The sequence below is a fragment of the Xenopus laevis genome, chromosome 5L (assembly GCF_017654675.1).
Source record: "Xenopus laevis strain J_2021 chromosome 5L, Xenopus_laevis_v10.1, whole genome shotgun sequence".
In the NCBI taxonomy this organism is placed as follows: domain Eukaryota; kingdom Metazoa; phylum Chordata; class Amphibia; order Anura; family Pipidae; genus Xenopus; species Xenopus laevis.
This window is the reverse complement of record NC_054379.1, coordinates 11931063-11944687: the sequence shown is the minus strand read 5'-3', so window position 1 is coordinate 11944687 and position 13625 is coordinate 11931063. Positions and strand designations below refer to the sequence as shown.

Sequence of the window (13625 nt, the reverse complement as noted above, 5' to 3'; positions counted from 1 at the left end):
GGGGAGATTTAGATGCCCATCGACAAATCTCCTCTTCTTCAGGGCGACTAATCTCCCCTAACTGCCCCCCGCCGGCTAGAATGTAAATCGCCGGCGGGGTGGAAATCGGTGTGCTTCGTATTCCGAAGTCGCCCGGACTTTCTTCACGAGGAAACTCCGGGCGACTTCGGAAGAGGTATCGCTCCGAAAGGCAGTTCAGGGAAATTAGTCACCCAGAAGAAGAGGCAATTTTTTTTCGCCGGGCGACTAAATCTCCCCGAATCTGAGCGTGTGTCTCTGGCCTCAGACTTACGTGACTCCTCGTTCACTTATCTTTATGAATGACAGTAGGGGGCACATTATCCACTATATAAATATATATATATATGTGGTACATCAGGGTCTACATGAGGGCTTAGTTGCCCCTCGTCTTCCTTAGCCAGGATAATATGTATCATCATTAATAATAGCTGAGAATAAAAAAAAGACTCTGATCCGTCAGATGAAAGCTGTTAGTCAAACAATGGGCAGGCCAATAGTGTTCCAACTTACCTGGTTGCCCAATACTGCGGTTGCGCACGCCGTGGACACCTCCTTGGGGCCAAACCACACAGAGGCCACCTGAGAGGGCAACCCCAGGATAAAGACTTGGGCCACGGAGCAGACGGTCTGGGCAAACATGGTGACCCCGAAGAGGTCGGGTCGGACACTGGCACACTTGAGCCAAGCTCCCAGGCAGTTGAGGCCAGAGCCCAGCAGGGCGGTGACCCTGAGCCCCTTCTTGTCCAGTAGCCAGGTGGCAGGGAAGATGAGGGGCACATAGGCCACCATGTAGACCACAGAGAGCCAGTCGATCTTGTTGCTTGAGACCTGGTAGAACTGAGTGAAGATGGAGGTGATGATGCTGTACTGGATCCACTGATAAGCATTGACCAGCGAGTACAGGCTGAACACCGCCAGAATCACGAACCTCCTGCGGTACAAGCGGGTGTCCAGGGGCTGCCCGGGCAGCATGGCCTCTCTCTCCTCCTCCTCCTGCTGCTGCTGCTCGGGCGGCAGCTCAGTGTCGGGGCTGCGGGGGAGCTCACTGACTGTCACCTGGAGATCCCCATTGCTGACAGGCGCCGGCACGTCCTCCTTCTCCAGAATGTGCCCGTTGTTGAGATGCTGCGTTGTCTCCGGAGACACCATGGTGCCGGCGGAGCGGCCAAAGGGTTTACACTGGGGCGTGACAGACAAAAAGGGTCACACACATGCCCAGGCCCCGGCAACTGCAGACACGGGGAAACAAATGACAGCGCTCACTGACTGCACTGTCCCTTCAGCCGAGCACACGGATGAGCCGGCATGTACCAACCAATAGCAACGCAAGCCGCGCCCAGTCAGCCAATCACAACAAGGCCCGGGGGTTCACCCCTACGCGTTTTGGGCGGAGCTTCTCCGACTAGACAACAGCGCTGTATCCGTTGTCAGAGATGCTCGGCTAGTGCTCAGTCACGTGGTTTACTAGGAGCGCTTTCCCTCACACACACACTGGGGCAGTAAAATGGATATATAATAAAAACATATATATTATATATGTGTATCATATAGTCAGATTACAGCAGGGAATATACAAACTGTGCCCCCCTGCTGGTGCTCTTGGCGGGCTGCAAAACCGTGTGGAAATCGCCTTCCTATTTACCTTAACTGCGCATGCGCCGTCCTTTCCACCCGAGTACCTCACAATATGCCCTCAGCACGTTATTTACACCTGACACGTGACACTGGGCACACAATTGCCAAACTACACTGCTTAATTGATACCACAGATTTACTTTGTAAATTAAGGGTCCTTGGGAAAATAAGTACCAATTCTAAACTGTACAGTATTGACATACAGAGCCTCTACACGTCTATCCCGCAAGAAGAGGGTATACGATATGTAGAGGAAGCACTATTAGAAACAAATGTCTCTCATCAATTACTGAACTTTATCATTGATTGTTTGTCGTTGGTTTTAAAGAAAAACTACTTTAGATTCTCTGGGGAATTTTATTGGCAAAGGCAGGGGACGTCGATCGGTCCAGCCGTCGCTCCATCGTTTGCCAATATCTTTGTCCACAGAATCGAAAAGCAATTGTTCCTGACAGCACCATACTTACAGCATATGCTAGGATACTATAGCCTATAGGTTTGTGGATGATATCCTCATTTTGTGGGAAGGCCCAGAATCTGCCTTTATGGAAATGGTTAACAAGGCAAATGAAGCCCACCCTACTATTAAGTTTACCACGGAGAAGGGGGGGCAGAGCATCAACTTCCTTGATGTCACTATAACCGTAACCGATGGTAATATTAGCACAAATTTGTACCGTAAAACTACGGAGAAAAATAATATCTTGCATGCCTCTAGTTTCCATGCCCCTAAGTAATGAGAGCAATCCCTAAGGGCCAATTTATAAGGGCACGTAGGATCACTTCTGAAGAGGCCAACTATTCCCTCGCAGCAAATAAACATAGATTTAACATAGATTTAAACATAGATTTATTGAACGACGCTATAAAGCTAAAAGTATTGAAAACTGTGTCAAGGAAGTAGGTACAATACCTAGGAAAGAACTTCTGACATATAAAGCAAAAGACAGAAGATATGTCTTTCCGTTTGTAAGTCAATATAGTGCTAAGAGCAAAGAAATAGAACGTATAATCCATAAGTACTGGCCATTGTTATTACAGGAAAAAACACTAAGGAGTTCCTTGACAAAACCTCCAATATTTAGTTACAACAAAGGAAGGAGTCTCCGAGATATACTATGTCCATCGGAGGTAAATCCGCCCCGAACAAAGGGTACCCATAGATTTCTGGGTCAACCTAAAGTGGGAACATTTCCTTGCCTAAATTGTATTTGCTGCTCCTCCATCATCAAAGGAGAAACCTTGCGACATCCAGCAAATGGTCCAGCAAATGGTACTCCTGTTAAGCATACATTGGTCAAACCATAAGAGCAGTAAAGACCCGCATAAAGGAGCATAAAGGGAATATAAGGAATTTTAAAAAAGGAGCAGCCACCGACACGACGGTATCTAGACACTTTAATACTGCCAACCATAACCAGTCCCAGTTAATATGGACCACACTTGAAGTAGTTAGCCCAATGCAGAGAGGTGGTAATCTGAGGAAGAAATTATCACAGAGGGAGGCATACTGGATTAAAAAACTAGATACACTTTATCCAAAAGGCATGAATGATAGCTGGAGTGTTAAATGTTTCCTATAACTAACTACATTGTTGCACCCCTTATCTTTACTATGTGTAAACGATGATTGATAATATTTTTGATAAAGCTTTGATACATTTTTGATACATCTGTAACTTATTCTCCCTTGAAACTTATACTTGATTTGTTACTTTGCAGATAACAGAATTACTGAGCCCAAGATAGTTACATTATATGTACAACTAGTGGTAAGAATATTGTGCAATCCTTCTATGTAAAATAGACATGTGATCATGTTGTTTTAGTGGTAGGCCTAGAAATGGGCAGTTCCTCTTTTTGTTCATAAGCATATTTTCATTTTAGCGAAACGTTTTGTATGTATAACCTTTGTGCAATATCCTTGTAAATTTTGCGACAATTGTCAATCCTATTTCAATTTTGGAATGAAGCAAAAAGATTTTTTGGACGATTTTTGTACTGTTTATACATCTTTTTATTATTGATTTTATGAGCACTTATTATGATAATATCAGCACTGTATCACGGTTGAACTACAGAATGATGCAAAAAGACTATTGTTTTTTATTAGCATTTATTAAGATGACATCAGCACCGTATCACGGTTGATTGACATACGATGTTTGATGACCTCACTTCCTGTTTTACACTTTAAAAAGTCTGTCCACATAATGATTTGTACACTTGATAAAGGGCTCTCGGCCTGAAACATGTTGTGTGCAATAAAGAGCACCTAGCAGCAAGTTCTGCCTCTTCGTTTGCTTTTCTCTCAGCTCTCTTGTTAATTGAGCCCTGGTTACTGCACTGATCACATTGTATTATAACTAGAATAAAACTGAAAGTGATATAATAATAAAAGCAAATTGTTGTCGCTGGATGCCAAGACCAGTATGTCCTGTATTGTACAGACCGGTGTGACTCTTCAGAGAATGCAACCAGGCCACAACAAAGCATTGAAGCCTAAAAATTTGGCGCCGAGGTAGATATTGCGTAATTACATAGCTGGGCAGATAACACAGAAAAACGAGCAGCTGTTCATAAGGAAGTATGCAGTAGGAGGAGGCATGCCACCACCCGCAGAGTCCCTGATGTAACACCCTGCAGAATAACCTGTGTATTTACTGTATACACAGTCTTCTCCCAGTATGTTACTCTGAAGTTTCTGTTTGTAAGCAGTGATTTAGAACCTGCTTGAACCCCTATGGATAAAGTTACCTAAACTAGTGATGTGTGGGCCGGCCCGATACCCGCAGGTCGGGCATGTTCAGGCTGACCTTGCACCCCCCTTTCGGGGTCACTGGCACGTGCGGGTTAAGATCTTCTAACTGCTCTCCCTGTCCGCGACCCTCCAAATGGCAGCTTCCGACTTCCGGGTTGAATTTTTATAGATGTGCTCCTTGTGCCCCTCCCCTTTTGTGGGGGGATAAAAGGAACCCAGTAGTCGAGCTCGGGCAGGCGATCATGGGACAAAGCTATGACTTGGCGATAATTTGGAAAACAGGGCTCACAATTTTAACCTGGCAGCCCTTCAAAAAATGGGCTGTTTGGATCAAAACTGGACAGGTGGCAACCCTATTCCTTTGTCACAAAAGCTGATGCTACAGGGCCGAATATTACATAATAGTGCACTGGTTTCTGAGCTGCCATTTAATGAGAATCTAAATTAATTACTAAAGCTGTGATGTTTATATTCTACTCTATATACACAGCAGCCCCGAACATGTGCTTGGAATGAGCAAGAAAGAAGATGGGGAGCTACTGGGGCATCTTGAAGAGCACAGATCTTTCTAAAGGGCTGTGGTTGCCTTAGGCTGGTACAGAAGCACACAATATAATGTCATTTGTAGCCTAATAATTTACCAAAGGTAACTCAGCAGAGAGGAGGGGGGCAGTGGAGGAGGACTGTGAAAAGTATTTGTGTCTTGTTCAGACATCTGATTGTTTGTGTGCACAGGAACCCTGGTGTAATTACCTCCCCGGAGACAGAGCACTTAAAACAACCCCATAGTGCTATTGCCGTTACACATCATAAATGCATTTATTTTTTATATCATGTAAAACCAAATGTTACATACCATAATATACCACAGGGGTGTCTCAGTGCTCCATGACCCCTTGACTCCTTCCTCTGCCCCCCTACACCCCCATCCGGAGGCAACATTGCAAAAAGCAGCCAGCACTGCATTCAGAGTGGGGCCACTCATATCAAGTGCAAGAAATTGTATGTTTCCAGCCGAGGATACTTTCATTCTGTATTCCAGTTCTCAGAATATATCCATGGGGTGCAACAGGGCTGAAGGGGGAAGCCTCAGAGCAGTATGTTGGCTAGAGCTGAAGCAGCTGCTGGAAAGAGAATTAACAGGCAAATGACTGACTGGGGGATAATCTGGGTTTGGTTGGTGGGTGCTAATGTTAACAAAACCACATAAATCTACCAAATAACTCACTGCTTCACTCTCCTGTACAGCCCAAAATCTCTCCTCTGGTCCCATGACACTGTATGTATTGCATTTGCTAGGGATTATCTGGAAATCTCCTCCCTATCTGTGGAGGGACCTGAGAGAAGAAAGGGACCTTTATACCAAGTAGTGTCTGTGGCTCTAAATCTATGGAACTCCCTGGATAATCCTGTGATGGGCTGCGGGTCTTAAAGCAGATTTGGGCAATAACAAGATTGATATATGGATTAACTCTGTCTTCTTATAGCTTTAGAAGGTGGTGTCTCACTTGTTAGTATCAATCCTTTATTCAGAGTACAAAAATACATACTATATATATTATCCATCGGGGACAATAAAGGAGTATTCACTGGCAGTCTCACCCTGGATATTTACTAAAATCTGGATTTCTACTTTTTTCACAAATTGTATTTTTTTTTCTTTATAAAATGTGTAGGTTTTTCTCTCTAAAACTCTACAAATTCGAGATTTATTAAGTGTAAAAACCAGGAAAAACCTCTAATATGAAACTATTCCACGCAAAAACTGTTGAGGTTCCTTAAAAGGCAATGGAAGCTGTGCTATTGGACCATTTTTAATCAATTCTGTCTTTTAGAGGTGTTCGGTTTTTGTTTTGTGTCGCAAATAAGTATTGGAAAAACTAAAATTTTTAGAGGTTTTAGAATTTGATAGCATATCGTTCAGAATTGTTTTCTGTTTGTACTCTTTATATGCGGATCTTTTAGAGAAAAGGAGTTTAATTGTGGTTTCAAAAACCTCAAAAACCACTAAAATCTGACCTTTAATAAACAGGACTTCAAGGGGCCGATTCATCAAGCTCGAGTGAAGGATTCGAAGTAAAAAAACTTCGAATTTCGAAGTGTTTTTTGGGCTACTTCGACCATCGAATGGGCTACTTCGACCTTCGACTACGACTACGAATCGAAGGATTCGAACTAAAAATCGTTCGACTATTCGACCATTCGATAGTCGAAGTACTGCCTCTTTAAAAAAAACTTCGACCCCCTACTTCGGCAGCTAAAAGCTACCGAAGTCAATGTTAGCCTATGGGGAAGGTCCCCATAGGCTTGCCTAAGTTTTTTTGATCGAAGGATATTCCTTCGATCGTTGGATTAAAATCCTTCGAATCGTTCGATTCGAAGGATTTAATTGTTCGATCGAAGGAATAATCCTTCGATCGTACGATCGCAGAATTTGCGCTAAATCATTCGACTTCGATATTCGAAGTCGAAGGATTTCAATTCCTAGTCGAATATCGAGGGTTAATTAACCCTCGATATTCGACCCTTGATGAATCGGCCCCCAAATGTCACCATAATTACCTTTCTAGCCCTGCTGGGGCCCCACTATAGTGGAATCTGATGCTGTATGCTCATAAGGTTCTTTAGAGAACCTCTAGAGGGAGACTAAGGACTATAGCTACAACTGTCTGTAACTTTCAATACATTAAATGCAGTAAAGGGGTGATTCAGCTTCAAGTTAACATTTAGTATGTTATAGACTGGCCAATTCCAAGCAACTTTTAATTTTTTACAGTTTTTAAATTAGTTGCCTTCTTCTTCTGACTTTTTCCAGCTTTCAAATGGGGGTCACTGACCCCAGGGCTACAAATATATAGTTATTGCTACTTTTTATTACTCATCTTTCTATTTAGACCTCTCCTATTGATATTCCAGTCTCTTATTCAAATCAATGCATGGTTGCTAGGATAATTTAAACCCTAGCAACCAGATTGCTGAAATTGCAAACTGAAGAGCTGCTGAATAAAAAGCTAAATAACTCAAAAACCACAAATAATAAAAAATGAAACCCAATTGCAAATATCTCAGAATATCACTCTCTACATCATACTAAAAACACAACGGCCGACATTACCTATTATCCACTGACCCTAGCAACCAAAATATGAATTGTAGGTGACGCTTCCATTTTATTCTCACCTGTATTTTATATTATCTTCTCCTATTCCTCTTCTGATTTCCCAGCTGCTGCCTGGTTACTAGAGTAAAAAAGCCCTAGCAATCACATTGAAGCCTCAGACTTGCAGAACCAAAACAATTTAAATAATACAGAAAAATAAGACTAATGGGGTTATTTACTAAACCCCACATTTATCTGGTTAGGCTTTTTAGGTCAAAAACTCACATTTTTCTTGAAAAAAAAAAAATAGAATTTTTCGAGATTTATTATACCAAGATGCTGCAAAAATCCGCCATCGCAGACCTGTCAAGGTCCTGTATAACTCAATGGGAGAGGCACCTATCCCAATTTGAAATAATTGTGGTTTGAGATGGGTTTAGCCTGAAAATCTAAAAAATTCAGGGGTTTTCGTCAAAAACACAAAAAATTGAGCGATTCAGGAAAAAAATCGGACCATTTAGGTTTTCGCTTGATTTTATCAGGGTTTTTACCAATCCGATTAATTTGAGGTTTTTAATTAATAAATAAGGCCAAATCATGCATGGGAGTTTGGTCATGTTTTTTTTAATAAAATAAACCCTTTCTTGTTTCAGCTCCCTCCATGGATAGGGAGGAGATTTTTTTTATTAAAAAATGTATCTGGCGCAAAAACTCAAAATTTTTTGTGAAAAAAAAACCTTGAATTTTTCTAGATTTATTATACCAAGATGCTGCAAAAAGCCAAAAAGAGTCCAAAAATCCGCCATTTCAAACCTGTTTAGGTCCTGTATAAGTCAATGGGAGAAGCACCTATTCCAATTTGAAGTTATTGTGGTTTTCGCTGGGTTTAGCCTGGAAATCTGAAAAATTCAGGGTTTTCGGGCAAAAACGCGAACAAAAATTGAGGGTTTAAGGAAAAAAGTCTGAAGAAAAATTAGACGATTTAGGTTTTCGCTTGATTTTATCAGGGTTTTTTCCAATCCGATTAATTCAAATAAGGTCAAATCATGCATGGGAGTTAAGTTGTATTTTTTTTTTAAACTTTGTATTTATTAAAATTTTTACATACAACATACAGTGTTTACTTTCATTTGTTTCTCAACATAATGAATAAAGAACATTTCTGTTATACATTCCTTGCCTGGTTGTGTGTTGTATTATTTTATTTACTTCAAACCTGGCGGTTGTGGGGGTTTTTTAAATAAAATAATGAGATAAATTCGGAGTTTAGTATATAACCCCGTTAATGTAAAGTGAGTAGAATACTGCTGTTTGCATCATACTGAAAGGTCATTTTAAGGGGAATCCAGAGGTGAAATCAGAAGGGTTTGGCGCATTGCTTATATTATAGATAAAAAAGAAATATTAATGAAATGTATACAAGGCCACAGTATAAATAGAAACCTGTGCCATTATATTAACACGTTATTTAGCAGGTTTAGCAAAGAAAATGTGGTTGCTTTGGTCACCTTATGTTTCCGTGCCATGGAAACAGGACACAATGACATCCAGTAGCCAGAGAGAGAGACTAGAGAGACTATAAGCAGAGTAACACTAGCCGGCCAGACAGGAGATCATAACCAACAGACCTCTCCAAAATGTCTCAGGCACAGGAAACTCTGCAGGAGATCTATGAGAATCGGGAGTCGTGGTGCATGGTGGAGAGGCATCCTACCCAATACTTTGCCAGGGCAGAAAGAAGGCATTTTCCTCATCAGTTCCACAGCAACCTGAACCTACAGCCTCGACAAGCCACCGAATCCAGGAGCACGTGGGCAAACATCACCCCAAAACATCGGGAGAAGAGGCACTTCTCTGGTGCGGGTAAGTACAGGCCATTTCATGTATAGGTAGGGTTGCCACTTTTTTGGTAAAAAAAATATCGGCCTTCCTATATATATTTAGATTTTTTTTCCCTGTTATTAACATTAGGGTTAAGTATCATTTTTACCAGTCAGGCCGGTAAAATACTGGCCAAGTAGCAACCCTATGTATAGGAATGGTACCAACCAGGTTTTGGCAGGCTAGGGACATTTGGCACAGGCTCTGGCAAATGCCAGAGGGGCTGCTGTAATATACCATAGACAGTTATATTTAGTGGGCTGGTAGGGGGCAGTTTGGGCCTTTTTGTACTTGAAATGCCAGAGCCTATTTTGATTCTCAGTCCAAACCTGATTTGGCACCCAGGTCAGAGACAGCTCCCTCTGCACCACGCCCCAACTGTGCTACAGGTATGGGATCTGTTATCTGGAAACTCAACATACAGAATGCTCTAAATTACAGGACGGCCATCTCCCATTTTTTAAAAATGATTTCCTTTTGTGCTGTACAGGTATGGGATCCGTTATCAAGAAACCCATTATATAGAAAGCTTCAAATTACGAAAAGGCCGTTTCCATTTTATCCAAATAAGCTAAACGTTTAAAAATGATTTCCTTTTTCTCTGTGATAATAAAACAGTCACTTGTACTTGATCCCAACTAATATATAATTAATCCTTATTGGAAGCAAAACCAGCCTATTGGATTTATTTAATGTTTACATGATTTTCTAGTAGACTTAGGGTATGAAGATCCAAATGACGGAAAGATCCGTTATCCGCAAAACCTCAGGTCCTCGGCATTCTGGATAACAGGACCCATACAAAATACTGTTTTAATATTACAGAGAAAAAAATAAATCATTTTTAAAAATTTGTATTATTTGGTAAAATGGGGTCACAGCCTTTCCATAATTCAAAACTCTCTGGATAGCAGGTTACCAGATAACGGATCCCATACCTGTACTGTCAGTGTTATGGCTGATAAGGAGGAGATAACTAGTGCAATATAATTATAGGATCCGTTATCCGGAAACCAGAAAAGTAAAAGTTTACAGTGAAATGAAACTAACGTGGTTGAAAATTCCCAACGGCAGACCCTCAAAGGGTTAAATGACAGTGATTGACAGAAGTAAATACCCCTTTGCTTGCTCCATGGTAACGGATACCTCTGAGGGTTTGTGGCAGACAATAGCCAGTAAAAGGCAAGTATAAATCATTTAAATTGCTACCTGTCCTTTGTTTCTGTGTGTGCGTCAGGCTATTGTATTCAGTTACACACACAGGATCAACTAGCGCTATCAATGGGAAAATAACTGATTTTTTTTTTCAGTTTCGTATTTCAGTACAGGTATGGGACCTGTTATCCAGAATGCTCAGGACCTGCGGTTTTCCGGATAAGGTGTATTTCTGTAATTTGGATCTTCATACCTTAAAGCTGGCCATAGACGCAAAGATCTCATCGTACGAATCGAGGGTTCGTACGATTTTCGGAACGTGTGTGGAGAATCCTATCATTTTTCGTCCGGCGGAGATCGGTCGTTTGGACAGGTTAAAAAATTTCTGTCGGTTGCCGATAATATCTCTGCGTGTATTGCCAATCATACGATTTTCAGATGGAGACTGTCACCAGCTTTGTCTATCGTACGATTGCTGTCAGGGGCAGAACATCGGCTGATCTGTTCTTTAACTACTTTATTTGGTCGGAATGGTAAGACTTAAATCTGAATGGTTAGTGGCAGGTCGGGAGATGGGAAAGTCCGATTGTACATTGATTCGTACGATCGGATCTTTGCGTCTGTGGCCAGCTTAAGTCTACTAGAAAATCATGTAAAAATTAAATAAATCCAATAGGCTGGTTTTGCCTCCAATAAGGATTAATTATATCTTAGTTGGGATCAAGTACAAGCTACTGTTTTATTATTACACAGAAAAAGGAAATTATTTTTAAAAATCTGGATTATTTTATTACAATGGAGTCTATAGGAGACAGCCTTTCTGTAATTTGGAGCATTCTGGATAACGGGTTTCCAGATAAAGCATCCCATACCTGTATTACAGAAGTGTAAGCTTTGTTCTGTAATATTCATCAATTGGGAGTCCACATCTGATTTCCGCCTTAGTTAAGCCTAAGGGACTCGCCCCAGTTCACAGGCAATCACATGCAAAAGATTCCTTTATCAAAAGATAACGGTTCTGGTTAGAGTCAATCTGGAGAATTTTTATAAAGTGATATTGAAACAAATTTTCCTTACTGCAACATTGGCCAAACAACAGCTGATCTTAGTGGTGTTTGCATCTCATGGGCCTCCTGGTTATGCAGTGGTCCCCAAAAGTGATGTGCGGTCCAGCCCTAAACCCACATTTCTGACTTATGTTTGCTGAATTAATAGACTCGTACCTGCCCCGTCCCTTTCGTGACAACACCATGGGGCAGGGTAGAGCGGGTCTATAAATAGATGGGACTGAGAGGGCTGGGTTTGGGTTGGGAGGGGGTGTGTTAAGGTGGCTATACATGGGCCGATAAAAGCTGCAGATAGACCGAGACGGCAGCTTATTGGCCCATGTGTGGGGCATTCTGACGGGCTTCCCCGATTGATATCTGCCTGAAAGTCGGACAGATGCCGATCGGACAGGACTAAAAATCCCGTTGGATCGCGGCCGATTCTGTTCGTTGATGCAGTCCCACAATCCGACCGCCCATTTACCCTTCCTCATGATCCCATCGTTGGGCCCTAGGGCGGATCTCTAAGTGTATAGCCACCTTTAGGGTCGGGTGCAGGTCGAGGGAAACTCAACCCGCACATCACTAGTCCCCAACCTTTTTTACCTATCAGCCACATTCAAATGAAAAAAGAGTTTGGGAGCAACACAAACATGAACAAAGCTCATAGGAGGTACCAAATAAGGGTGTGATTGGCTATTTGGTAGCCCCTATGTGGACTGGCAGCCTACAGGAGGCTCTTCTTGGCACTATACTTTTTTTTTTTTTTTTTTTTAAATTCGGGTAGTTTATTGAGTGAATAAAGTAAGCAGTTTACAATGTAAAGTCAAAAGAAGGAAGAACATTGTATCACATGTTACATGTCTTAGACAAAACATGGTGTAGAAAGCGTAGCATGCACCAAATACTTTGTCATAGGTACAACATTAACAACATTATTGGGGTCTGCCTCCCACTAGGGAGTCAGACCTAGTTGGACGAATGAAGTTATTACACCATTCCCCTTTCCTGGACCCAGTTAACCTAAACTGCTGGTAGTTGTCTTGGATGTTGGGGGTTCTTGGCACTATACTTAGTTTTTGACATGAGTCACTGGTTGGGGATCACTGGTAGAATGTGATTTGAGTACCCATGTGACTGCCCATTGTTCTTCTCAAGCAAATGGATCTAATAGAATAGGAAGTGTTAAGGAGCTGTTCTCTCCAACATTAGGTCAGCAGTTGAAACACTCCTATAAAGTATGAGCGAGTACAGAAGAAAAATCATGTTCTTCACCAGCAGGTGCAGAGTATATGCTTTAAAATGCTCAAACAATTCTATTTTATTTTTCTTTCAGACAAAGGACACTTGGTGTAAGTGGAATTTAATGCTGAGATTAAGTGGAAGAAAAGACTCTGGGCTTCTCTGTATGATCAGACAACTGGTGTGAAATGGATCTGCCATCGCTGAAGGACTGGGTGCTGGGATACTTACATTGCCTGCTTCATCAAGTGTTATCCTCTAAACCCAAGGCTATTTATTCTCTCCCTCTTATAAGAAAGGAGCCTGGGAATCTCAGAAATAAAAGCTGCCATAATAAAATGCATCTTGTCCTGTTAATTAATCCAAAAGTTATAAACACATTGCTTAAACTCTCTGTCCTCGGTTATAACTGTAATTAAATGTGACCATACACAGGCCGATAAAAGCTGCCGACAGACCGGGTCGGCAGCTTATTGGACCGTGTATGGGGCCCCCCGACGGGCTTCACCGATCGAGATCTGGCCGAAAGTCGGGCAGATCTCGATTGGATGGGACAAAAAATCCAGTCGGATCGCGGCCGCATCTATATTCATTGATGCGGTCCCGCGATCCAACCGCCCGTTAGGCATCGTTAGGATCCGATCGTTGGGCCCTAGGGCCCACAATCGGATCAGCCCGATATTGCCCACCTCAAGGTGGGCATATCGGAGGGAGATGTCGCCAAACGAGCGGATCTCTCCATGTATGGCCACCTTAAGTCTCTCAGTTCTGATTTCCCATTTAA

The 13625-nt window shown here is 42.0% G+C and overlaps 2 protein-coding genes across 2 annotated transcripts in view; one reads left to right on the top strand and one right to left on the bottom strand.

The window, feature by feature from the left end:
• flvcr1.L (FLVCR heme transporter 1 L homeolog) overlaps positions 1 to 1361 on the bottom strand; it is a 34691-nt gene extending 33330 nt beyond the window's left edge. The window contains exon 1 of the mRNA XM_018262585.2: positions 532 to 1361. Within this exon, the coding sequence (XP_018118074.1) occupies positions 532 to 1170 (639 nt within the window). The 5' untranslated portion in view covers positions 1171 to 1361. The remainder of the gene's footprint in view (positions 1 to 531) is intronic.
• A 7244-nt stretch (positions 1362 to 8605) lies between these two features.
• Positions 8606 to 13141, top strand: LOC108716451 (protein SPATA45 homolog). Its single transcript, XM_018262584.2, has 2 exons — positions 8606 to 9380; positions 12936 to 13141. Exons 1-2 carry the CDS (start codon positions 9155 to 9157, stop codon positions 12953 to 12955), a joined length of 246 nt encoding a protein of 81 aa, XP_018118073.1. The 5' UTR covers positions 8606 to 9154; the 3' UTR covers positions 12956 to 13141.
• The last annotated feature ends 484 nt before the right edge of the window (positions 13142 to 13625 follow it).